Source organism: Bufo bufo, chromosome 3 (assembly GCF_905171765.1).
Source record: "Bufo bufo chromosome 3, aBufBuf1.1, whole genome shotgun sequence".
Lineage (NCBI taxonomy): Eukaryota > Metazoa > Chordata > Amphibia > Anura > Bufonidae > Bufo > Bufo bufo.
This window is the reverse complement of record NC_053391.1, coordinates 91,053,268-91,080,434: the sequence shown is the minus strand read 5'-3', so window position 1 is coordinate 91,080,434 and position 27,167 is coordinate 91,053,268. Positions and strand designations below refer to the sequence as shown.

At 47.8% G+C, this 27,167-nt stretch overlaps 1 protein-coding gene across 1 annotated transcript in view; it reads right to left on the bottom strand.

Moving 5' to 3' along the window:
- ZRSR2 (zinc finger CCCH-type, RNA binding motif and serine/arginine rich 2) overlaps positions 1 to 24,203 on the bottom strand; it is a 47,279-nt gene extending 23,076 nt beyond the window's left edge. The window contains 10 exon segments of the mRNA XM_040423319.1: positions 4,083 to 4,222; positions 4,225 to 4,296; positions 5,468 to 5,469; positions 5,504 to 5,616; positions 6,770 to 6,808; positions 12,470 to 12,553; positions 17,099 to 17,204; positions 18,578 to 18,638; positions 22,726 to 22,805; positions 24,147 to 24,203. Of these exon segments, the coding sequence (XP_040279253.1) occupies positions 4,083 to 4,222; positions 4,225 to 4,296; positions 5,468 to 5,469; positions 5,504 to 5,616; positions 6,770 to 6,808; positions 12,470 to 12,553; positions 17,099 to 17,204; positions 18,578 to 18,638; positions 22,726 to 22,805; positions 24,147 to 24,190 (741 nt within the window). The 5' untranslated portion in view covers positions 24,191 to 24,203.
- Positions 24,204 to 27,167: the final 2,964 nt, after the last annotated feature.

The following is a 27,167-nucleotide window of genomic DNA, read 5'->3' as shown; positions in this document are numbered from 1 at the left end:
ACCTGTGGATGGCACTGTTATGGGGGGGGGGGACACACACACCTGTGGATGGCACTGTTATGGGGGGGGACGACACACACCTGTGGATGGCACTGTTATGGGGGGGGGAGGGGGACCCACACCTGTGGATGGCACTGTTATGGGGGGGGAGGGGGACACACACCTGTGGATGGCACTGTTATGGGGGGGGAGGGGGACACACACCTGTGGATGGCACTGTAATGGGGGGGGAGGGGGACACACACCTGTGGATGGCACTGTTATGGGGGGGGGGGGGGGGGGGACACACACCTGTGGATGGCACTGTTATGGGAGGGACACACACCTCTGGATGGCACTGTTATGGGGGGGGGGGGAGAGACACACACCTGTGGATGGCACTGTTATGGGGAAGAGACCTGTGGATGGCACTGTTATGGGGGGGAAGGGACCTGTGGATGGCACTGTTATGGGGGGGGGGAGGGGGGACCTGTGGATGGCACTGTTATGGGGGGGGGGGGACGACTGTGGATGGCACTGTTATGGGGGGGGGACGACCTGTGGATGGCACTGTTATGGGGGGGGGACGACCTGTGGATGGCACTGTTATGGGGGGGGGGCGACCTGTGGATGGCACTGTTATGGGGGGGGGGACGACCTGTGGATGGCACTGTTATGGGGGGGGGACGACCTGTGGATGGCACTGTTATGGGGGGGGGGACACCTGTGGATGGCACTGTTATGGGGGGGGACACCTGTGGATGGCACTGTTATGGGGGGGACACCTGTGGATGGCACTGTTATGGGGGGGGACACCTGTGGATGGCACTGTTATGGGGGGGGACACCTGTGGATGGCACTGTTATGGGGGGGACACCTGTGGATGGCACTGTTATGGGGGGGGACACCTGTGGATGGCACTGTTATGGGGGGGGGACACCTGTGGATGGCACTGTTATGGGGGGGACACCTGTGGATGGCACTGTTATGGGGGGGGGACACCTGTGGATGGCACTGTTATGGGGGGGGGACACCTGGAGAGCACTGGGGGGGGGGACACCTGTGGATGGGGGGGGGGGGACACCTGTGGATGGCACTGTTATGGGGGGGGGGACACCTGTGGATGGCACTGTTATGGGGGGGGGGACACCTGTGGATGGCACTGTTATGGGGGGGGGGGGGGGACCTGTGGATGGCACTGTTATGGGGGGGGGGACTGTGGATGGCACTGTTATGGGGGGGGGGGACCTGTGGATGGCACTGTTATGGTGGGGGGGGGACCTGTGGATGGCACTGTTATGGGGGGGGGGGGGACCTGTGGATGGCATGTTTATGGGGGGGGACGACCTGTGGATGGCACTGTTATGGGGGGGACGACTGTGGATGGCACTGTTATGGGGGGGGGGGACCTGTGGATGGCACTGTTATGGGGGGGGGACCTGTGGATGGCACTGTTATGGGGGGGGGACCTGTGGATGGCACTGTTAGGGGGGGGGACCTGTGGATGGCACTGTTATGGGGGGGGGGACCTGTGGATGGCACTGGGGGGGGGGGACTGTGGATGGCACAGTTATGGGGGGGGGGGACCTGTGGATGGCACAGTTATGGGGGGGGGGGGACCTGTGGATGGCACAGTTATGGGGGGGGGGGGGAGACTGTGGATGGCACTGGGGGGGGGGACTGTGGATGGCACAGTTATGGGGGGGGGGGGACCTGTGGATGGCACAGTTATGGGGGGGGACCCGTGGATGGCACTGTTATGGGGGGGGGGACCTGTGGATGGCACTGTTATGGGGGGGGGGGACCTGTGGATGGCACTGTTATGGTGGGGGGGGACCTGTGGATGGCACTGTTATGGGGGGGGGGGGGGACCTGTGGATGGCACTGTTATGGGGGGGACGACCTGTGGATGGCACTGTTATGGGGGGGACGACCTGTGGATGGCACTGTTATGGGGGGGGGGGACCTGTGGATGGCACTGTTATGGGGGGGGGGCCTGTGGATGGCACTGTTATGGGGGGGGGACCTGTGGATGGCACTGTTATGGGGGGGGGACCTGTGGATGGCACTGTTATGGGGGGGGGACCTGTGGATGGCACTGGGGGGGGGGGACCTGTGGATGGCACAGTTATGGGGGGGGGGACCTGTGGATGGCACAGTTATGGGGGGGGGGGACCTGTGGATGGCACAGTTATGGGGGGGGGGGGGAGACCTGTGGATGGCACTGGGGGGGGGGACCTGTGGATGGCACAGTTATGGGGGGGGGGGGACCTGTGGATGGCACAGTTATGGGGGGGGACCCGTGGATGGCACTGTTATGGGGGGGGGACCCGTGGATGGCACTGTTATGGGGGGGGCCCGTGGATGGCACTGTTATGGGGGGGGACCCGTGGATGGCACTGTTATGGGGGGGGACCCGTGGATGGCACTGTTATGGGGGGGGGGCCCGTGGATGGCACTGTTATGGGGGGGGACCCGTGGATGGCACTGTTATGGGGGGGGACCCGTGGATGGCACTGTTATGGGGGGGGACCCGTGGATGGCACTGTTATGGGGGGGGACCCGTGGATGGCACTGTTATGGGGGGGGACCCGTGGATGGCACTGTTATGGGGGGGGGACCCGTGGATGGCACTGCTATGGGGGGGGACCCGTGGATGGCACTGCTATGGGGGGGGACCCGTGGATGGCACTGCTATGGGGGGGGACCCGTGGATGGCACTGTTATGGGGGGGGGGGACCCGTGGATGGCACTGTTATGGGGGGGGGGGGGGGACCCGTGGATGGCACTGTTATGGGGGAAGACGACCTGTGGATGGCACTGTTTTATATGTGCCATCCACAGACCCCCCCCTCCATCCCCCACTACAGTGCCATTCACAGACCCCCCCCCACCCCTTAACAGTGCCATCCACAGACGTCCCCCATAAAACTGTCATCCACAGATTTCACCCCCCCACCGCTCCAGTGCTGCAGTATACAAATATAAAATGTCTCATTCAATTAAAAGGGATTAAACATGCCCCCTCACTCCTAATATTACCGTACACCCTAACAGCTTCTGTACAACGCAGGCAGGCGCGTCACTCACTGACGTCACGTGCCTGCGCCGCCTGCTTCATTTATAAAGTAGGCGGCGCAGGCACGTGACATCAGGGAGTTACGCTGCCGCCCGCCCGGTCTGCCTGCATTCTACAGAAGCTGTTAGGGTGTACAGTAATATTAAAAGTGTGGGGGCATATTTAATCACTTATAATTGAATGAGACATTTTATATAGCACCGACCCCGCCGCAATTGCCGGCCCCCAGCTCCTCCCTTCCAGTACCTCCCCACTCGCTCATAGATCGCAGCCTGCTATGTAAAAATGTCAGCATTCGCCCCATTAGACGCAGGGGCATTTTTTTCCCCCATTTTTGGGGAAGAAAAGTGCATCTTATGGGGCGAAAAATAAGGTAAATGTTGAAAATATGCAAAGTGATGGCGGACATAACAATCATTTGTCCACCTTTCCCTTTACATCAGACTGTGTAAAACCCACTTTAAACGAGAGCGTGCGACTTTGGTAATTTTTTTTGGCCCTTGCACTTACAAATGTAAGAGGAGGCTTAGGCCCCTTTCAGATGAGCAAGTGTCACGCTCCGGGACTCACAGCGCAGCTCACGTCCTGAGCTTCCAGCATTGCCGGGGTCACATAGCATTATATTGATTTATGATGTGTGTCTGGTCACAAAACGAATGCTGCCAGAACAGATGACCTCCTAAACGGAACTCTGTCCATTCAGAATGCATGAGGACTAAATGGAAGCGTTTATTCCGGTATTGAGATCCTCTGCCGGATCTCAATACCGGAAAGCAACAACGCAGTGTGTGAAAGTAGCTTACTTGCTCCCAGCCAATCCCATTATCTACTGACTTATCTGCTCCCCTTTCTCCATGGTGGCTATACAGACGCCCCAAACACACAGTCATGTGCAGCAAACCTGAATGCACATTCATACAGCTGTAATTTGGTTTTTAATATTGCAGGATTTGGATTTTTGGCCCAAGTACAGACCGTAGATGAGCATAAGAATACATCCTAAACTGCAGAAAATTATTTTTACCTTGAACTGGATGACCTTGCCCACATTCTTAAACTCAGGTACAACATCATCATAGAATTCTAAGAACTGCTGATAGATCTCCTCGTCTCCGTATTCCAAACTGGCGTCAGTGTCATAATCGTCCCGTCTACACTGCTCATCCCAATGTAACTAAACATTCCCCGAACAAGCAGAGTCTGGCTGGAGGAAGGGAAGCAATGCTTGCGGGTAACACCTTTATATAAAGGAGAAAAAGATACAGATTTTGCCATTATTTCTACAGTAGTATACACACGCACCTTAACCTACACTTATTACAAAGGCTTATAGTACACGGTACTATGGGGTCATTCTTATGTGAATCTGCGTGTTCCTTTGCTGCTGCATCTCTACAGGCTAGAACAAAGAAAACATAGAATATACAGTACATCGCAAGGTCACAAAATAACCTAATCTACAGAGAAAGTTTACAGAATTCTATCTTTGTCTGGTAATCTATAGGTGTCCTGTAGCCACATACAGGCAGCAGGAGGACTCGTAAGTAGCACTGGTGCCTTGCAACATCTGCATGGAGTTTGTATGTTCTCCCCATGTTTGCAAGGGTTTATCTTCGGGTACTCCAGTCCCGTGCCCCCCCCCCCCCCGACCCCCACACTCCAATAGACATACTGATAGGGAACTTAGACTGTGAGCTCCTTTGGGGACAACTTGATACGAATGTCTGTAAAGCGCTGCGGAATATGTCAGCGCTATATAAGCGAGTATAAATAAATAACATACGAGTCTTTTCTCTGAAACTCTGTCCATTAAAGCAAGGCCGTGATCTCACCCTTTAAACCTACCCCTTAGAAAAATGTAGCCCTCATTCAGATGCCCGTAGTGTTTTATGGATCCGCAAATTGCGGACCTGCAAAACACAGATACCGGCCACGTGTGTTCCACATTTTGTGGACCACACATGGCCGCAACCATAATAGAAAATGCCTATTCTTGTCCGCAATTGCGGACAACAATATGACACGCTCTATCCTTTCCGCGGAGCCGCTGAACAGAACCACGGACGTGGACAGCACACAGTGTTGTGCTGTCCGCATATTTTGAGGCCCAATTGAAATGAACGGTTCCGCACCCGTTCAGCAAAACTGTACCTTCAGGTGCAAAGTACAAGATGTGCAATAGGGCGGTATAGGTCCCGTACAACTCACAAACACCAACCACAAAAAAAAAGGGGGAAAGAAATTGTCAAAAGTAACAAAGGTTGAGCACTCGCCTCTACCCATCCCCCAACGCTGCTGTTCCTCCACTGCTCTAGTCCCGGCTTGACAAAGTCCAACCTCAGTCAGTGATTGGCTGGTCGGGCCTTTCCTAGAGTTTCCCTTTTACTTTTATAATGAAGTAATGACCACACCTCAACAGCAAGGAACTAAAACCTTTGTTCTTACCTTTCGCCAAACCTACATGCTCCCGTTTTTAGATAGAAAGGGCAGTTAGCGCGATCCTTTTCTGTGCCATATCCATCTGGCGCTTCTGGATTGTGCCACACACCGTTTTCTAGCTGCAAAAAAACATATATAGCATAATCAAAACCAAACATTTTTTATATATAGGGTATTACCTCAGTTAATATATGTAGGCAATAGATTGTTAGGAACGACCAAAATGAAACCCTGCTGGGCTGATGCAAGGCCATAACGAGCACTGATCGATGATAGAACGTCAGTTGGGTTCGTTTAAAGGACCCTTCAGACGGGAACAAGAAAACTAAGAGAGACACTGTTAGGGCTCTTTCACACGAGCGGATGCCATGCGGGTAATCCGCTGCGTGAAAGAGCCAAGCCCCGTCCCGGACAGCAGAGACACGGAGCAGTAACATGATTGATGATGCTCTTTGCCCCTCTGTGATCTTTTTACTACAAAATCACGGTGACAACTTTATCTCACTGTGATTTTGTAGTAAAAAGATCAGAGAGGCACGGCGCATCATCAATCATGTTACTGCTCTGTGTCTCTGCTGTCCGGAATGGGGCTTGGCTCTCTTTCACGCAGTGGATTACCCACACGGCATCCGCTCGTGTGAAAGAGCTCTTAGAATTCTCCATCCTCATTAAGTATGTATGTATATTGTCAGCAGCAAATCTCCTGTTTACATGGAAAGATGTGCTGCCGACCAGCGAATCACCTCACAAATGTTTGATTATCGGCCTTTTTATACTGGGCAAATCTGCGTTTTAAAGAACGCTTTTTCGGCTTATGTCCTATGGCCTATATATAAGGTCTGGACAATTTTAAGGCAGATTTAGACCATCTACTGTCAATCATCTATGCCTTTTCATGACAGATACCTATAAAAAAAAATATGCATCTGTTGTGTTGCATCGTTTTGGCATTTCACAGTTCTGAAGTCATGGCCTATCCTCAGGACAAGCCATCACTAGCTGATTGTCGGGGGTCCGGCACCCCACCAATCTGTTCTGTGGAGCTCCGTCAATGGGAGCAGTGCTGTAGTGGACAAATGCTCTGTAAGCTCTGCCACTGACTTCCAGAGCTACACAGAACAGCCGATTGGTAGGGGTGTGGGGTGTCGGAGCCCCACCGATCAGCGAGTGATCCTGTGGATAGCTGGACAACCCCTTCAAGAGATGTCTGAACAACAAGTGCACTTCAAACAAGTCCACCCCTTAAATACATGATTTCATCTGAAGTCTCACCTGAGTCTCTGCTTCATCCAGCATCTTCTGCACAGCTTCCTAGAAATGGTGCAAACACAGGACTAGTAAAAAACAACCTCCAGCATCTGCTTTTGGGGTTAAGAACCTCGAACATTAAAATGTACAAGATAAAATGTGAATCGCACTATTCTAACATTAAACAGTAAAAAGCAGGAAGTACAACTGTGTGTAATGAACTAACCACTGCATCTAAACTAAGCCAGGACATAAGGTGCTCAATCTTAAATTTGTGTACCCCTGCTTTGTCTACCCCATGTTCATCCCTAAAATGGATGGAGCGGCTGGTTGAAAATGTGCGCCGCCTCTCCCGTCACTTCTTTCGGAGTGTGAGAGATAGGCCAGTGCTATACTGGCCTATCTCCAGAGCTCCCATAGAAATAAATGAAGAAGTGGTGCGCATTTCCAACCAGCCGCTCCATTCCAGGGGGCTCCATGGGGTATGGGTGCCCTGTTCTCGTGATCGGTGAGGTGCCCAGCAGCAGGACCCCCACATATCTAACAGTTATCTCCTATAATGTGGATAGGGGATAACTAACCGGAATACCCCTTTAAAATAGACCAGACTAACAACTGAACGTAGACTACCTGCATCAAAGATTTACTCGTAAACTGTAAGCCAGTGACCTCCAACCTGCGGCTCTCCAGTGATTGCAAAACTACATTTCCCATTATGTTGGGATAGCTGCAGGCTGTTATGGCATGATGGGAGTTGTAGTTTCTGAACAGCTGGACAGCCACAGGTTGAGGAACATTGCTTTAAGCTGTGCAGTTCTAGAGAGATCTATTTCTGACTAAGCGTTGGCTGAACAATGGCATGGTGGTTAGCTACTGATTACACAAGCAAGTATTTGTAACTAACTACAAGGACAGTAAAAAGTGGAGGACCTGAATATTCCAAACAGTTAGAAAATCTTTAATCAGAACACACTGCTTAATACAGCAATGACGGCACTTGCTGGAATACCCCTCCACGTTATATTTAGGTGCTGATCACCAAGGCCGGAGTCTGGCTCTACTGAATGGATGCAGATTCTAAACTGCAGGCGATGACTCAGCACAATTCATTGTAGTGAATAATTGCACTACTCGCATTGATAACATTGGTCTAGAACAGTGATCAGCAACCTCCGGCACTCCAGGTGTTGTGAAACTACATCTCCCATCATGCACACTTGCTTGGTTGTTCTCTGAACTCCCACAGAATTGAAAGGAGTATGCTGGGAGTTGTAGTTTCACAACAGCTGGAGTGCCGAAGGTTGCAGATCCCTGGTCTAGAAGGAACACAGTCTAACATGTTTCAGTATAAAATGCATGTTGTAACCAAAAAGATACATCTTGAGGTAGGGAGTCTGGCAGGGCTTAGCTGGCAGCTTGCAACATGGAAACAAGAGTCAAGGAAAAAGGCCTTCAGAAAACGTACAGCCTAACGACTATTGGCTGGCAAGATATATAGAGTTCTTATAAAGAGATGATGGCATGTTACTAGGTTATGCCGTCACTTGCTGATCAGTGTGGGCCCAACCTCTGGGATACCTACTGATTCTAAGAATTAAGGAGCCACACAGCAGATTTAGGACTGCGTGCCCCTCTATGTGTTCCCTGTACAACAGCACTTCCAGCCACCTAGCTGTGCAAGAAATGCAGCAGCCCCAATAACTTGAACAGGCCATGCCGCATTATCTTACAGTGTTAGGGTCCATTCACTCGTCCGTCATGTATTGCGGAACCGCAATACACCCGGCCGGCACCCCCCATAGAACTGCCTGTTCTTGTCCGCAATTGCGGACAAGAATAGGACATGTTCTATTTTTTTGCGGAGCCGCGGCCTGGAAGAATAGAGAATGAATGGGTCCGCACCCGTTCCGATATTGCGGAAAGGATGCGGACGTGTGAATGGACCCTTAAAGAGGACCTGTCACCACCCCTGACATGTCTGTTTTAGTAGCCACTTGCATTCCCCACGTAATTATTCTGGAGCATCTATTCTTACGACGCCATGTTGTGCCAGTCTTCAACTATTCTTGCCAGAAGTTCAGGGATATAAGTTCAGATGGGTGTTACCAGTTGGGGGGTGTCCCTGCACAGTCTGACACTATCCAATCAGTGCTGCCAGTGTCAGACTGTATCAGGACACAACCCTAGGCGGTAACTATACTCAAACTTCTAGCAGGAATAATAGAAGAATGGCACATCCTAGACTCCTAAGAATTGATGCTCCAGAACTATTACATGGGGGATGTAAGTATTACTAAAATAGGGGCAGTGATGGGTCGTCTTCAAATCAGCGCTGCAGCCGCTTCATTCTTAGGATTCAGGGGGGAATATCCCAGAAGTCAGATCCCACCAATCAAAGGAGTGTCATTCTAACAATACGTCAGCAGTCTATACGATGAGAATACCGCTAACAATAAACCACTAGAAAGTTACCAATGAGGCACATAAAGATTCAACCTCTATATGGTTCTTAGCTCTTTCAGCAGATTGCGCAGGCAAATATGGATGCAGAGCTTTAAAACACAATAGAATCCATACAGTTGTGACCCTAAAGACATTACTTTTTTTCTTTAAGAAAACATAAGTGATGAGAGAAAACACATTATTGTTACTGTATGTCAAAGAATAGAGCAATCACTAATCAAGCCGTAATAGAAAAGGAAATTCTAAAATGTTCCAGTTCAAAGATTTACATGCCGTGAGCTTAGTTTCGCCTCTAGCATGCAGCCCATTATTAGAGATGTATTCTCAGAATCATGAACCTGGTATTCCATTTGTGTCACCTATAGGAAGTGCCTTCCTGTGCATTCAACTTTTTATCAAGCCTTGGAACGTGGCAAGGGACAATAGCCAAGCCGTATTTCCATTCCTAGCCTTCAGGCTGAATTGGATGCATCTCTGGGGAGGTACTGGCTCTCCTTAAAGGGGTTTTCCAGTCTCCTGATATTAATCACGTATCTTCAGGATAGGTTGTAAATATCCGATCAGTGAGAGTCGGACACCCAGCACCCCCCACCGATCAGCTGTTCCCTGCAGTGTCTGGTGCTGGAACAGAAATCACAGCTCAGTTCAAAGTGTAGTGACCGTACCAAGTTACTTCAGTGGGAGCTGAGCTGCAGGAAGCCAGCAGGGCCCATACACTTTGAACAGAGCTGTGCCTCCTGTTCCATTCACAGTGCCGGAGGCTGCAGGGAACAGCTGATCAGTGAGGGGGTGGGGTGTCGGACCCTCACTAATCAGATATTTATGACCTATCCAGAAAACAGGTCATTTACATGAAGAGCCTGGAAAACTCCTTTAAGGAGACAGCAATGTATGGAGTCTTAGTGGCAATGATCCATTGGAAAATAAAATGTAAAATATCTCCCAGAGAAAGAAACAGTCTCTGAGAAAGTACCTCGAAACATATTCCTTGTCATATTCCAATGCTTGTTGAAAAGTAAAAAAATAAGGCATAAGGGGCCACTTCAAAGAGATGGCACTAGTAAGACTGTTCTCTTGGTCTGACAACCCAAAATTCCACCTGTTAATCAGTTGTTCATCTATTGCATAAATCCTCTAGTAATTCATCCTTTCCCAGGCTGAGCATGTGCCAAGTCCAGACAAGCATGGTTTGCCTATCCTGACTGCACAGGGTGAGCATGCACAGCGCACGGCTCGTCCACTGCTAAAGCTCTTTAGTTTTGTATTGGCAGCACTCAGCTGTGTGCCAGGTCCAGCCAAGCGTGTGCAGAAGAGCAGCCACTAGGACCACCAATAATGGTCTTGATCAGAGTTTGAGCCCCAGTATAAAGAATGCCCCCCAGTTCTGATTAGGTTAAAAAATAATAATAATTACTGACCTCATCCACTTGCACACACAGGGAAAGTCGCTCCTCACTTGATGCAGAAGGACCTGCGCTCAGTGTGATGATGTCACCATGCACTCATGATGTCATTACGCTGGGAGTGCAGATCCTTCTGCATCAAGTAAGGAGCGACTGTCTCTGCATGTGCAAGTGGATGAGGTCATTTTTTTTTAATCCCAAAAGGCCATTGCTTGTTTGTTTTTTTAACAACTGTTAAACAGGTTTTCTGAGATTAGGTCATCAGTATCTGATCAGTGAGGGTCCGACACCCAGGACCCCCACCATTCAGCTGTTTGAGAAGGCATCGGCTGACTTAAACTGGTTCTGAAAACAGCCATGTGATGGCCGTTGTGTAAATATAGCCTTAGGGTACAGCCACATATTCAGGTTTCTTTTGGAAGCCAAAATCCAGAGTGGATCATAAAAGGAGAACAAGTATAAAGGACAGATACAACTTCTCTTTTCTGAATTCCCTCCCGATTTTGGCTTCTAAAACTGCATCAAGAAACCTGACCATGTGGCTGTACCCTAATGCCTGCAGCAGAAGTACGGACAGTTTGTGGAGCGGCTATCACATTCTCCTGACTACAACATCATTGAGCAACTTTGGGGAGAACATGTGCTAGACAAAATCAATTTATAGGATTTGGAGGCTTTTAGCCAAGAGAAATGGGCAGCTTTGCCACATGAGAAAATAAAGGGCCTCATTCACAAATCTCATCAAGGTCTGCAAGATGTCATTCACACAAAAGGGGTCAAATGGCTTGTTTTTGGGGAATTTCAAATAAGTGAGGCATTTCCTTTACTGTTTTGCAGCTGAATAGAGTGAATGATCAGTGGAGGAGAGGAGGGGAGAAAGAGGCAATTTTCTATAATAGATTTTACAAAGTATGTTATCTTCGCTTGTACTGTTGATCTATGAAAATAATGAACAACGGTTCCTCATTATTGGCTGTTCTGTGATGCTCAATAGTTTAATGTGTACAATTTTTCTGTGAATTTACCCAATTGTCTAATTTTGGCAGTTTTGAATCAGTTAGGGTCCATTCAGACGTCCGTAGTGCATTGCGGATCCACAAATTGCAGATCCGCAATACACCCAGCCGGCACCCCCATAGAACTGTCCGCAATTGTGGACTAGAATAGGACATGTTCTATTTTCTTCCAGAGCTGCGGCCTGGAAGATCTGGGTAGCGCTCCGGAAATGCAAATGCAGAGAGCACATAGTGTGCTCTCCGCATCCCTTCCGCCCCCATAAAGAATGGGTCCGCACCCGTTCCGCAATTTGCGGAACGGATGCGGACCCATTATACGGACGTGTGAATGGAGCCTAAGACAACCATTTCTCTGAATCAAACGTCCAGAAAATCTGCTAATCGCTGCAGGTCCAGCTACTCTAACACAGATTGAGGAGGTAATCAAAAAGTGGAGGCATTAGTGGTTTACGCTTTACTATGGACAAACTTTCAATATCATGGAATAAAGCTGAACTAGTTTTACATGCTGACTGGAGCGAGGTCTGTACACCAGAATTACAACTCTCTATTCGGCTAGCTGGTGAGATGCTTTTCCTAGCTACTCTAACCCCAAGCAATCAGCTGTTATGACCTGGTGCAGCTCCCCACATGCAATTCTGCATGGTGCCTACTCAAATGAACGTAATACAGTCACGTTGAGACGGGGGATTCATGTTGATGACATCCAAATGTTGTAAAAGGGTGCATGAATATGGTTTACCAGGTGGGAGAAACCCTTTAAGTGCAACATGTTGCATAACCCAAATGACTACAGCTGAAACAGGATATGAGCAGCTCTATCCTCCTAGAGCAGGAATCACCTCTCTTTCTCTCTTCTTCAATTGTTCTGGAGCTTCCTCTTTCTCCTTCAGTTCCTGTTGTCTCCATTCTTCTATCATCTTTCTCTGTGTGAATCATAGAAAATGCAAAAATTTACTTGTACAGTATATCAAGGTTCCGACATGATCTTCATGCAAAGATCTTTGGCTTCATAAAGTATAATGTAGGTATAGCTTTATATGACTCATATAGTGATAGGTGTATTATCTTAAAGGGGTTCTCCAGGCCTGTACTTCAAGGACATCTGTCAGAAGATTTGACACTGGCTGACCTGTTACATGTACACTTGGTAGCTGAAGACGTCTGTGTTGGTCCCAAGTACATATGTGTCCGCGTTGCTGAGAAAAATGAAGTTTTAATATATGCAAATGAGCCTCTAAGGATACTTTCACACTAGCGTTAAAGTTTTCCGGTATTGAGATCCGTCATAGGGGCTCAATACCGGGAAAAAACGCTTCCGTTTTGTCCTCATTCATTGTCAAAGGGGACAAAACTAAACAGAACAGAATGCTCCAAAATGCATTCCATTCCGTTTGGTTGCATTCTTATACCGGAGAGCAAACCACAACACGTAGTTAGCTTTCCGTCCTGGGATGCGGAGCAAGACTGATCTGTCGGGACCCCCAATGCAAGTCAATGGGGTCGGATCCGTTTTCTCCGACAATAGAAAATGGATCCGTTCCCCATTGACGTTCAATGGAGTTAATGACAGATCCATCTTGGCCATGTTAAAGATAATACAACTGGATCCGTTCATAACGGATGCAGATGATTGTATTATCAGTAACAGAAGTGTTTTTGCTGAACCCTGCCAGATCCAGCAAAAACGCTAGTGTGAAAGTAGCCAAAGAGCAATGGGGAGCACTTTCATTAACAGAGCCAGTAGGGTGTTTCATTTTGTAATGGAAAAAAATAAAATGTAAAATTTCAGAAGATTGGATAATATTTAGAGGTTGCACACTTTGATCAGTTTTGTAAAAGTAGGCAAAAAAATAAAATTTTTCAATGTTAATTACTTTTATGGGAAAACTAGAAATCACAAACTTAAAATAATAATAAAACTAGACACTAAGATGAATAGGTAGTATGATAGGCAAAACATGTGTTATATTAATCAACTTCGAGCAATGCAGTCCCTTCTTTTGTTAGCTTGGTGACGACTTTTCTGTGATGCTCGACTACCCTCAACAAGAATTGTTTTTGTTGTTCGTCCCTGACCGATTCGTTAAACTTTTTTATCAGAGCAATTCCTCTTTCAGCAGTATCATTGACCACCTTAACAGCGTTCACATGGCTTCTTAGAGAATCACTGCAGTATTCTGTCACGTTGTGGAACCCAAACAATTCAAAGAACGTCTTTGTTTTATTAGTAATGAAATGGCTCAGGTCTTTTCCTTCAAAAACTAGGTTTTTACGCTCTAATCGTTTCATTTCCTTTTTCTTTGCAGGTTTGGTTTCTAAATTTTTTGTCATATTTTCCTTAACAGCCTGAGTAATGCCTTCGTCCAAAAAAGCCAATCCTACGTTTGCTTCTGATACCAAAGGTGTCTCTTAGCAACTGTGAGAGCACTTTTTTTGACGTCTGCATCTGGGTAAGTGCTCAGAAGCTGTAGCATATTTAAATCCTTCTTTGGAGCCCATCGACTTACGATTGCCTCGTGCAAAAAGCAAACATATATGAGGCTGACAAATTGTGCAACCCGTTTCATTCCTTTCATTTCTCGTTGAGGAATATTTAACTGTTTAGTGAAGAGGACAATTTTAAGTGCATATATTGCCTTTGCCATCCACCTTGCTTGATGCAGAGCCCCTGGGATCCAGAAAGTGAAGTCGTTTTTAAACCAACCTCCTAGGTGCAGGAGTGAGAGTAGTAATAAAAGTAATCAATGTGTGCAACCCCTAAATATTATCCAATCCTCTTAAATTTGGCATATATATCTTTTACATCACTGAGACTCGTGGAGTAAGCAAAGTCATATGGAAATCACATCTTTGGAAAAATGACCCTAAGGGCCAGGCAGTGTAAAAGTCATCACCCTGTCAATAAAAGTGCAGAAGGCGCAGCAGTTGGAGAGAGCTGAACCTGTCTTCCTCTGGATCAACTTGCAGGATGACAGGCCGAACTGGATGGACAAATGTACTATGTTACTATGTTAATGACAACGCCCCCGTTGCTCCTAAAGGCTCAATTGCATATACACTGCTCAAAAAAATAAAGGGAACACTTAAACAACACAATGTAACTCCAAGTCAATCACACTTCTGTGAAATCAAACTGTCCACTTAGGAAGCAACACTGAGTGACAATCAATTTCACATGCTGTTGTGCAAATGGGATAGACAACAGGTGGAAATTATAGGCAATTAGCAAGACACCCCCAATAAAGAAGTGGTTCTGCAGGTGGTGATCACAGACCACTTCTCAGTTCCTATGCTTCCTGGCTGATGTTTTGGTCACTTTTGAATGCTGGCGGTGCTTCACTCTAGTGGTAGCATGAGACGGAGTCTACAATCCACATAAGTAGCTCAGGTAGTGCAGCTTATCCAGGATGGCACATCAATGCGAGCTGTGGCAAGAAGGTTTGCTGTGTCTGTCAGCGTAGTGTCCAGAGCATGGAGGCGCTACCAGGAGACAGGCCAGTACATCAGGAGACGTGGAGGAGGCCGTAGGAGGGCAACAACCCAGCAGCAGGACCGCTACCTCCGCCTTTGTGCAAGGAGGAACAGGAGGAGTACTGCCAGAGCCCTGCAAAATAACCTCAGCAGGCCACAAATGTGCATGTGTCTGCTCAAACGGTCATAAACAGACTCCATGATGGTGATATGAGGGCCCGACGTCCACAGGTGGGGGTTGTGCTTACAGCCCAACACCGTGCAGGACGTTTGGTATTTGCCAGAGAACACCAAGATTGGCAAATTCGCCACTGGCGCCCTGTGCTCTTCACAGATGAAAGCAGGTTCACACTGAGCACATGTGACAGACGTGACAGTCTGTAGACGCCGTGGAGAACGTTCTGCTGCCTGCAACATCCTCCAGCATGACCGGTTTGGCATTGGGTCAGTAATGGTGTGTGGTGGCATTTCTTTGGAGGGCCACACAGCCCTCCATTTGCTCGCCAGAGGTAGCCTGACTGCCATTAGGTACCGAGATGAGATCCTCAGACCCCTTGTGAGACCATATGCTGGTGCGGTTGGCCCTGGGTTCCTCCTAATGCAAGACAATGCTAGACCTCATGTGGCTGGAGTGTGTCAGCAGTTCCTGCAAGACGAAGGCATTGATGCTATGGACTGGCCCGCCCGTTGCCCAGACCTGAATCCAATTGAGCACATCTGGGACATCATGTCTCGCTCTATCCACCAACGTCACGTTGCACCACAGACTGTCCAGGAGTTGGCAGATGCTTTAGTCCAGGTCTGGGAGGAGATCCCTCAGGAGACCGTCCGCCACCTCATCAGGAGCATGCACAGGCGTTGTAGGGAGTTCATACAGGCACGTGGAGGCCACACACACTACTGAGCCTCATTTTGACTTGTTTTAAGGACATTACATCAAAGTTGGATCAGCCTGTAGTGTGTTTTTCCACTTTAATTTTGAGTGCGACTCCAAATCCAGACCTCCATGGGTTGAAAAATTTGATTTCCATTTTTAATTTTTGTGTGATTTTGTTGTCAGCACATTCAACTATGTAAAGAACAAAGTATTTCAGAAGAATATTTAATTAACTCAGATCTAGGATGTGTTATTTTTGTGTTCCCTTTATTTTTTTGAGCAGTGTATTAAAACATCATTTTTCTCAGCAATGTGGACACATATGAACATGGAACCAACACAGACGCCTTCAGCTGCCAAGTGCACATGTAACAGGTCAGCCAGTGTCACTGGTACAAATCTACTGACAGATGCCCTTTGCAGAGATTACACTTTCAGCAGTACCCTTTCGTCGTCCCACAGATTCTGTGATCCCAGCTGGGGTCACATGACCGCCCAATTTTGCTGCGGGCTCTTCCTCTGACATCCCAACCACCTGCACTCTTCTTTCTGTTCAGCTGCAAATTACAGATGCAGCTGAACAGGATGAAAGAGCAGCACATCTAGTCAGAGGAACAGCTTACAGCTAGTTGGGGCGTCACATTCCAACTGGGATCGCAGAATCAGCGAAACGATGGAAGGGTAAATACTGCTGAAAGAGCCATTTTAGGTACAGGCCCGGAGAACCCCGTTAACTCAAGCAGTTATGATGCACAAAATGATGCAGCTCAAATTCCCTTTTTCTGCATCTGTAGAAAAGAAATGTGTGTAAAACAAGATGGCTGCATGTACTGCCATATATAACGGGACTGTCAATCTGCTATTGATCATTTATTTGCCTGCATACATCTTAAGCAGCCTGTTTCCTTACAGTAACAAGAAGCGACAGTATTAATTCCAAGGGAGTCATTCCACAGATTTCGCTATTACTAGGAATGATAACAATAAATTGCATTGTATATTAATGAGAGACAAGACAGTATCAGCCACAGTATACACAGCATGTCATAGCCTTCCATAGACGCACAGACTATTCTGCAATGTATGTCCAGGAAGGTTACAATCCTCTTATATACTATACCTCCTCTTCTTCACGTCTCCGAGCCGCTTCCTCCTTTTCAATTTTAAGCTTGAATTCTTCTTGAGCTATCGTTTCTCGGGCCAGCCATTCTTCATGGAGCCTCTGCCTGAATATACAAGTCAAATCATAACTTAAAGTGGATCTGTCCGCTTAATGTGCTACCTTACAGCGACAGGTCCATACTAATAGTACTAACAGAACACCAGATATATGGTTTATTAACCCAGTGTATTCATGAGCAAGCACTCCCCTCACCGACCCTAAGGATGGTTACTGACAAGTAGTAAGTATGCCCATATAGATAGCAGCCTGTCAATCACCATCCTGAGGGGTGGCGAGAGGGCTCTCCTCTTGAATACACTGGCTCAAACTATGGGGGTCATTTTTAAATTAGGCGTATTTCAGGCGCTTATGGCGGCACAACGGTTAGTTGCGCCACTATCTGCGACTTTTCCCTGCTCACGCCAGGTCTAAGATTGTGGGCGTGGAAGGGGACAGGCCGGCAGGCCAGTCTTATTCATCATTTTGTACATCTGTTTTAGGTGTAGAAAATGGTCTAAATGTAAGACAGCTCGGAAACTGTCTTACATTTAGAACTGGCGCTGGATGCGCCAAAGTTATGGAGAGACCTGCGCCTCTTCATAACTTCGGCGGATCCACCGTCAGCTATGGGCCTTTATTAAGACCGGTGTCTTAATAAATGTGCCCCTATGTGTCCAGTGCATCCTTTCAGTGCAGCCAAAAGGCACAACAGTTTGTGTACCTACAGCGATAATATGCTGCCCAGAGCACATTATTGAGATGACAGATCCCTTTTAAGAATACCATATACATTAAAGGGGTTCTGCACTTTGTTTTAACTGATGATCTATCCTTTGGATAGATCATCAGCATCTGATCGGCAGAGGTCCGACACCCGGGACCCCCGCCGATCAGCTGTTTGAGAAGGCAGGGGCGCTCCAGCAGTGCCGTGGCCTTCTCACTGTTTACCGCCGGCCCACTGACGTCATGACTAGTATCAACTAGCATGGGCGGGGCTAAGCTCTGTTCACTTGAATGGAGCTTAGCCCCGCCCACGCTAGTTGATACTAGTTGTGACGTCAGCGGGCCGGTGGTAAACAGTGAGAAGGCCGTGGCGCTGCTGGAGCGCCCCTGCCTTCTCAAACAGCTGATCGGCGGGGGTCCCGGGTGTCAGACCACAGCCGATCAGAAGCTGATGATCTATCCAGAGGATAGATCATCAGTTTAAACAAACTGCAGAACCCCTTTAACCTTACCATATAAAAAAAAAAAAAAAAAGAAGAAATGAATGCCTGGGACATTCAGCCGGGGCTCAGGCCCTGTACCAGACACAATTCAGGGCATATGTTTAGTTTCTGGAGAGGTTTGGGGCAAGTTAGAAATGCAGAGAAAAGATAAGTGAGAACACGCTCATCAGTAGTAAATGACACACCGGAAAACTACTTTGTATGACAATACCTTTCAATTTCCTCCTTTAAGTCATCTTCATCCTCAGTGCTGACATGCTCCTTGTTTTCTTCTATCAAATGAACAGATACATATATTTACTTTCCTTATATTAAAGGATTAAATAAATGAAATGGATGAAACGTGTAGACATGGTTCAGACGTCTCAGTCATACACATGAATACAGGGATAGATTGTGAAGTTGTTCTAATACTTGAGCCTGCATGGAGTCAGTCAGTCACAACACTGAGGTTTTACTGAACTAAACGTCAATCACTATGGGCCTCTATGTTCAGTTCAGTAGAGCCATGGGATAATGTGGATGCTAAAACACGCTGGCATGGCTCCCTGGAAAACACCTTAATCCGTTGGCGACACCCCCCATACATACATATGGGAGGTTAAATATGGTGCCGCCTCAGGAGCTTGGACTATAACCAGCAGGTGACGGCTGCGCTACACAGCTGACACCCACAGGCGGTTTCCATGATCTGTGAAGTGATCGTGGACATTTAACTAATCAAATGCCACATTCAATGGCATCACAGCATCCAAATGGTTAGCCAGACTAGGGTTGGGGAATATACCCGTATCTATGCTATACCATGGCAATACGAAACAACAATATGGCAATATCACTGTTTCTTAATTAGTGCTGTATTTTAGGGACGTCATAGAAGTGGTCGCACTTGACAGTGCTGACCGCTTCTAAAACTGGAGCTCATATTTCGTTCGTTGCACAAACTTTCCTCAGATTCCTGTTCCAACCTGCGCTGGCCACCTCACACTGCTTCTTTAACCTGGAAGTGACGCTGTCCTCTGCCCACCTGAACAATGTCCGTACAATACTAAGCCAGTGAGGATGCCGAGGACAGCTTGCCTCGAGTCGGTAGGGGGTTTGGACAGTGTCCTGCACTCCCATAATGGGTACAATCAAAGTTTTATATTGGAAGGAAGAGATGGAACTCGCCCTGGGGAGCTGCAGTACTCTGGGAAGATCACCTTTGTCAATGTGATTGCGGTGAGATCTGGGCATAGTGAGACCTGATGCCAGACAGCGGGGTTAGTTAGTAATGGGTAGACAGAACCCTAGTCCTGCAGCTATGATCATGTACAGGGGTATACATGGAGGATGGGCACACTGTATCCATGTCCATCTCTGGGATCTACTGCAGCCATTTTGTTGTGTACCACATTTGTGGCCCCCATTCAGTAAAATCTCTCCTCGTGTTGCCCCCCCACCCCATAAACTATAATGTCTCCTTGTGGCCCCAAGTGTTTTTTCTTTTAAATGGGTATTTATAACGAGATATATCGTTATCATGATAAATTTCCTAATATCGTTATCGTGGGAATATTTCTGATATTGCCCAACACTAAGCAAGACAGAGCGGGCCTCTTAGGCCTCATGCACACAGCCGCAGTTTTGACAGCTTGGATGCGGACCCATTTACTTCAATGTCCACATTCGTTGCTCCGTTCCGTGGTCCGCAAAAAAAAATATAACCTGTCGTATTCTTGTCAGCGCTTTGCGGACAAGAATAGGCAGTTATATTAAAGGGAACCTGTCATCAACTTTATGCTGCCCATAATAATGGAAGCATAAAGCAGAGACAGGTGAGTTGATTTTAGCGGTCTGTCATTTATAAGTTAAAAGTAAGTGGTTGCCAAGAACCAACATCACAATCCTTGCAGACTGGGCCTGGAAAAGAGTCCCGGCCACCTGAGAAGAGTCCTGGTCATTCATGAAGTCCTGCTCTCCCGCCCACCTGCTGATGACTGACCGTCTTCTATCTAGTTTTCTCCCTTTCTCTCTAGGAGAGAACTGCCAATCATCAGCAGATGGGTGAGAGAGCAGGAGATTAGGAATAACCAGGACTCTTCTCAGGTAGATTTGACTCTTCTCAAGGCCTGGGCTGCAATGATTATGATCCTGGTTCTCAGCAACCACTTACTTTTAGCTCATGAGTGACACACCGCTGAAATCAGCATTTCTGCCACTAATTTATGCTGCCCTCAATGAGGTCAGCATAAAGCGGATGACAGGTTTTCTTTAAAGGCTGTCCGTGCCATTCGACAAATTGCGGAACGCACACGGACACCTTCCGCGTTTTGCGGACCGCAAAACACACAGCGGTCGTGTGCATGAGGCCTTACCCTGATCATCCTCCTCCCTAGCCCCCCCCCCCCCTCCCCTGGTGCCGAATTGGGTATTTCTGTAATTGTACTGACCCACACAATGTCAGTTTTAGCACGCAGTGAATACTGTAAAAAAATAAATATTATTTATAATTAATTCTGCGAGAATTCTGCGAGTTAATAAAATTTAACTTGTCCTACAAACAAGCCCTCATACGACTACCTGACCATAAAAGTAAGATTGTGACTCTTAGTAGGCTCAGAGGAAAAACAGAAAACATTTAAAGAGGACCTGTCACCAGAATAAAACATCTAAACTGACTATACAGACGTGTAGAGCGGCGCCCAGGGATCTCCCTGCACTTACTGTTATCCCCGGGCGCCGCTGCGTTCTCCGGTTATAGCCTCCGGTATCTTCATAGTTAGGCTCCACCCAGGGGAACCTGCCGGGGTCTCTTTCTCCTATGCTGTAGCGCTGGCCAATCGCAGCGCTCAGCTCATAGCCTGAGAGGTTTTATGTATATTTAGTTTAGATGTTTTATTCTGGTGAAAGGTCCTCTTTAAATTGTTAAAAGGTGCCAAGTCGTTAAAGGGGCTGTCCAACGAACAACATTTCGCAACTATCCACAGGATAAATGGTAAATGTGTGATTTGGAAGTCTGATCACTGGAACTAGGGGTGGGCAATATAGACGATATGCAATATAAACTATATAAATTTGACCAACGGTAGAGATTTTGTTTATATCGCCATATCGTGGTAGAACATGGCATGTGCCGCTCTCGGCACGCAACATGTTCTCCCTAGCCGGCATAGTGGAGAAGGAGGGAGTCCCTCCCTCCCCACTGTGTGCGGCTGCCGCTGACCACCAGTGAGAACAGACTAGGAGTAGGAGGGGAGGGGCTGTGGCCACTGCGCCACCAATGAGAACAGAGTAGGAGGAGGAGGGACTGTGGCCACTGCGCCACCAATGAGAACAGAGAGGAGGAGGAGGGAGGGACTGTGGCCACTGCGCCACCAATGAGAACAGAGAGGAGGAGGAGGGAGGGACAGTGGCCACTCCGCCACCAATGAGAACAGAGAGGAGGAGGAGGGAGGGACTGTGGCCACTCCGCCACCAATGAGAACAGAGAGGAGGAGGAGGAGGGACTGTGGCCACTCCGCCACCAATGGGAATAGAGAGGAGGAGGGACTGTGGCCACTGTGCCACCAATGGGAATAGAGAGAAGGAGGGACTGTGGCCACTGTGCCACCAATGAATATAGTTAATATGCCTGAATACAAACGTAGCCTGCATGTGCCGGCCATATCCCACACTGATCCACCGCTGACGGGTTAATTGCGGCGGATCACGGCGCGCAGTAATAGAGGCCAGGTATGGGATATGGCCGGCACATGCAGGCTACGTTTGTATTCAGGCATATTAACTATATTCATTGGTGGCGCAGTGGCCACAGCCCCTCCCTTCTACTCCCCCTCTAAATAATTGGTGGCAGTGGCCCCAGGGTGGCAGCTTCTGATCGGAGCCCCAGCAGTGTAATCGCGGGGCTACGATCGGTTACCATGGCAGCCAGGACGCTACTGAAGCCCTAGCTGCCATAGTCAGCTCCCTGCTGCCGTGTGCACTATGCACAGAGCAGCAGGGAGAGTGGGAAGTCCTATTCACCCTAATAGAGCTCTAGGGTTCTAGCCCCTAAGGAGGCTAATAATTATTAAATAAAAAGTTTAAAAAAAAAAAAGTTTACCCCCCCCCCCCCCCCCCGAAATATAGAATATATTGCGATATATATTGCACATGCTTAAAATTATATCGCAATATAGATTTTAGGCCATATCGCCCACCCCTAACTGGAGCCCCCACCAATCATGAGAATGGGCGTCCCATGTCCCCCATTTGAATGGAGCAGTGGTCATCAGGCATGCGCACTACAACCCCACTCAATGTCTAGGAGATAGCGGAGTAAAGCACTCGGACATCTCCATCAGGTTATCCTAGACGTATAACATGAGGCGCACTTACCTGCGTCTCTGAGTTGTGCCAACGCTCGTCTCTTCTTCTTCCGTCTTTCTTTCTTTAAAAGTGACCTGCTTTTCTTGTGACTGTAACAGAAGCATTGATGAGCTGCTGGAGAGCGGGACATTACATGCAGTCATTACTATCCAACACAGGGGTCCGCAACTTCCAGCGCTCCAGCTGTAGTGAAACTACAACTCTCAGCATGCTATATTCACTTCTATGAAAGTCCCAAGACAACGCAAGTGTGCGTTCACGGAATTTGCAACAGCCGGAGGTTGCTGATCCCTGATCTAACATCAGGAGAGGAGAACATGAGAATAAAAACTGAAGACAAAATGCTGTACAAAGCAAGAGCCGATGACAGCCCAACAATAGGCCATCAGCACATGTATAAGCAAGCTGACAACCCAATTCTCCAGCTTTGTCTAGCGCTGTGTTACCCCTTTAAAGGGAGAAGGCAAATATATATTACTGTACAGTTTAGGGGTCACTCAGACCGATCCAGGAGCGATCACTGCTCCCACAGACAACGGTACATCACAGCCTAAAACCAGGAGCCAGAACTTCAATGATTGGTCTGGCCTCCTCTAATAGGACTGAACCTGAGGATGAGCATCTGTTCATCGGGTGATTGCGTCTTTCCCGCCAGCGCAAGAAATCATCAGATTGGCCATCTGCTGCCCAGTGTCAGAGGGGCACAAGTACCAGTGGTGGGACCAACATCTATCTACAGAACGGGGCCCCAAAGTGAAGGAGCGGAGTGCTCTCCTTTACTTTGGGGGCCCTGTTCCAGAGGTGGGACCCACACCTATCTCACATTGATAGCACATCCTAGCAATATACTATCAATGTCCGAGATGAGACATCCCCTTTAGGGCGGCCGTATCGCGGGCAGCATACGGTGGGTCCGCAATACACGGGCACTGGCCCATGTGCACTCCGCATCACAGAGGCAGACCCATTCATTTGAATGAGTCCGCAATCACGGAGATGCGGATCGGAACCCCATGGAAGCTCTACGCTGTGCTTCCATAGTGTTTCTGTCCTTGCCCCGGCACCGCCAAACAGAACATTCTGAGCACTGGTGAGGCCAGACAGGAGGGCCGCCCAGGGCCATTACTTCCCCTAGAATAATTTGTATGGACAATGACTAAATCCTCACCCACCATCAGCGCTCCACTGAGGTGACATCCCAATAACTAACAGAAGACACCCGGGACTGGCCCCCAACATCAGGCAGCCCACAGCAGAAGACCCCCACTCTCACTATGGAGGGCGCCTGGCCGCCTAACATTTATTGGTGAATTTGTAAGAGACGCTGCAGAATGAGACGAACAGTCAGTGGGAGCGGCCGCTGTATGTCTGTGACTACCTCTAACCTCAAGCCTACGTGTCAGCCCCTCAGAAGCTGGGGAAATCCTTACTTTAATAGCGCGGCTTCTGACAACCCTTGCACGGAGGCCGCCATCTTTGTTTCTGTCGCTATTCAACAGCATCGGTACGGAAGCCGAAATAGGACGCTGCTAGCTACCTATGCGCATGCCCAGAAGCCAGACTGAGCGATATCGATGCCTGTTTATAGTGAGTGGCAGGGCGAGAGTCGGAGCATGTCACGTGACCCTGTGACGTCACATGGTTCTTATGACGCATGGACCATATGGTCCTAAGGACAGCCATACAGATGAATAGAGATGAGCGCTTCCACAGTGAAAGCGCTCATCTCCCCCTGCTGCCGGTAGGAAGGGGCTGCACATAATGGTCGTGTGCATGAGGCCTTAAAGGGATTGTCTGACCAGCAAAGTATTTCTGTAACGGGGCCCTGAAACCCAGAGGTTTTTGCGTTCACACAGCCGTACGAGGACTTGTTTTTTTGCACGGTCATTTCTACTTTCTATTGCCACCATTTAATATTGCATACAAAGTATTTGGGAGCTAGTAAAAAAAAAACTCCAAATGAGGTCAAATTGAAATAAAAAATAAAAATACGCAATTCCACAACGTGGGTTTTGTTTTAACGACATTCCTGTACAGTAAAACTGACCTGTTACTTTCATTCTCCAGGTCAGTATGATTACGGCGATATCACACTTGTATAGTTTTTTTTGCGTTTAATACTAAAAAAATAAAATAAAAACCTTGAAAAAAAATAGTTTTTTCTTTTCATCACCATATTTTGACCCCTATAACTTTTTTGTAGTTATGTGTTTTGCGGGGCGATCTGTACATTTCATTGATACCATTTTGCGGTGTATGACTTTTTGATCACTTTTTATTTAATTTTCTGTGGGAGCTGAAGTGACCGAAAAATTATGATTTTTGTCTATTTTTACCGTTTCGCCTTTTGCTGTATGGGATAAATATTTTAATATTTTAATAGTACAGGCGTTTTCACACGTGGCAATGCCCATGATTTTGGGGAAAGGGGGGTAATTTGTATTTTCATATTTTTAAAAACACTTTATAAAAAAAAAAAAATTACAGTTCCCATAGGGAACAGCAGAGACTTGCCGGCCATGATGCCCGCTCGCACGTTAAAGGGTTAAAGCTTGAATCTGAACTCGGCTTCGGTTCCCACTGTCACACGTGACTTTGTGAATTACTAACTTTGGCTCATCGGATCCCATATATTTTAATACTGTACAGGAGGCAGATCTCTGTACGGTATTAATCTGAAGTTTTGAGCAAAGCGACTTTGGATGTAGCATCTGAAGTTCACTTTGCTCATCACTAGTCATCACCCGACACCATGTGAGCTCTGCTACCTGTTCATTATGCTGCACTTCATCTCGGAATGAACAGGAAGCAGAACTCACAGGGAGCTACGTCCTCTTATATCTCACCCTAAATTCAGTACTATGGTGCTTATGAGTAATTCTGAATGAACACATCAGTGAATGACGGACGTGTGCTGTCCATGATCTCCATGGACAGCACACGTATACATTGACTTTAATGTGTGTATTCACACATCAGTGTTTTTACATGGGTCGTGGGTCCGTGGTAAGACCACAGAAGCATTCCTTATTTTTGTCTGTGATTATACTGTAGATCCCTCACACTAATTAAAGTCAATAGGTCTATGAAAACCACAGACACAACACAAAAACATGTGTGTTTGGTCTGTGGTTTTCATGGATTGTTGCTAGAAGATGCTCTGGAAAACAGCTTTCTGTCTCTCAGTGTACATGGAATATGGATGATACGCAGAAGGAAAAAAACGGAGTCGAATTCTTCACGGATGAACCACTAACAATCTTGTCACGGATGTGTGAAAGAGACCTTAGGTAGCAGAATCTGCTTTCTCCATGTGTACTCTATGGTGAGACATGATTACAGCTGCTTTCCATTCACCAGCTCATGGAGAACTGAGACTAAGGCTGCGTTCACACCTGAGCATTTTACAGCGCGTACGATCGCGCTGTAAAACGCCCAACGCCCCAAGAAGTACAGGAGCTTCTTTGGGGCGTCTTGTCGCGCGTTCCCGTACATAGACTTCCGGGAACGCGCGACAATGGGCGTTCGCTTGTTCTGGAGCCGCATCTGTAAACGCGCCTACAATCGCGCATACAGAGCGCTCCATCCCGTACGCTCAGGTCTGAACGCAGCGTTAGAGATGCAGCATTCAAAGGAGAAAAAATGCCAGAAACAAGTCATATCATGTCCAGAAAAAAACATCAGCTGAAATGACAGGTAAACATTGAAGGGGTTTTGCCATCACATACAATGGGGGCATATCGCTAGTATATGCCCCCATTGTCTGATTGATGCAGGTCCCACCTCTAGGACCCGCACCTACATTGAAAACGGATCCCTGAAGGTTGTGGAGGGAGCGCTGAGCATGCGCAACCTCCCTCCTTTCATTTCTATGGGGCCACCGAAAATAGCCGAGCGCTGGCTCGGCTATTTCCGTCAGCAACATAGAAATGAATGGGAGTGGTGGCCGCGCAAGCGTGGTTCACTCCCATTCACTTCTATGGGGAGAGCGCTTGGCAGTGGCTGGACCCCGGAAAACCTGGGGTCCTCCAGCCACCACCTTCCCTACTCCGTTCTCGGTGTCCCACCTTTGGGACCCGCACCTATCAGACAATCCTAGCGATATGTCCCCATTGTCTGAGATGAGAATACCCCTTTAAGGTTTTTGAGACCAATGAGAAATAGAGTAATGTGGAGAAAAATCTGCCTCCATTATACCAGATTTAGATTATAGACAGCTATACATATTATATAACTGGAAATATTGGATATGGGGGTTGTATAATATGGGAAAACCTATCAAAGGCCCTGGCGTACAAAAGCTACAATATTTGCACAAGGGTCATGTTGCGCAAAAGTTTTCAATTATGTAAATGTTACACTTCTCTTGCCACGTTAATTGGGTGGGGCTTTTCAGGAGGGGTGTGGCCTTGCATAGTCAATGTGGCCCAACAGATTTAGGCAAGTTTCAC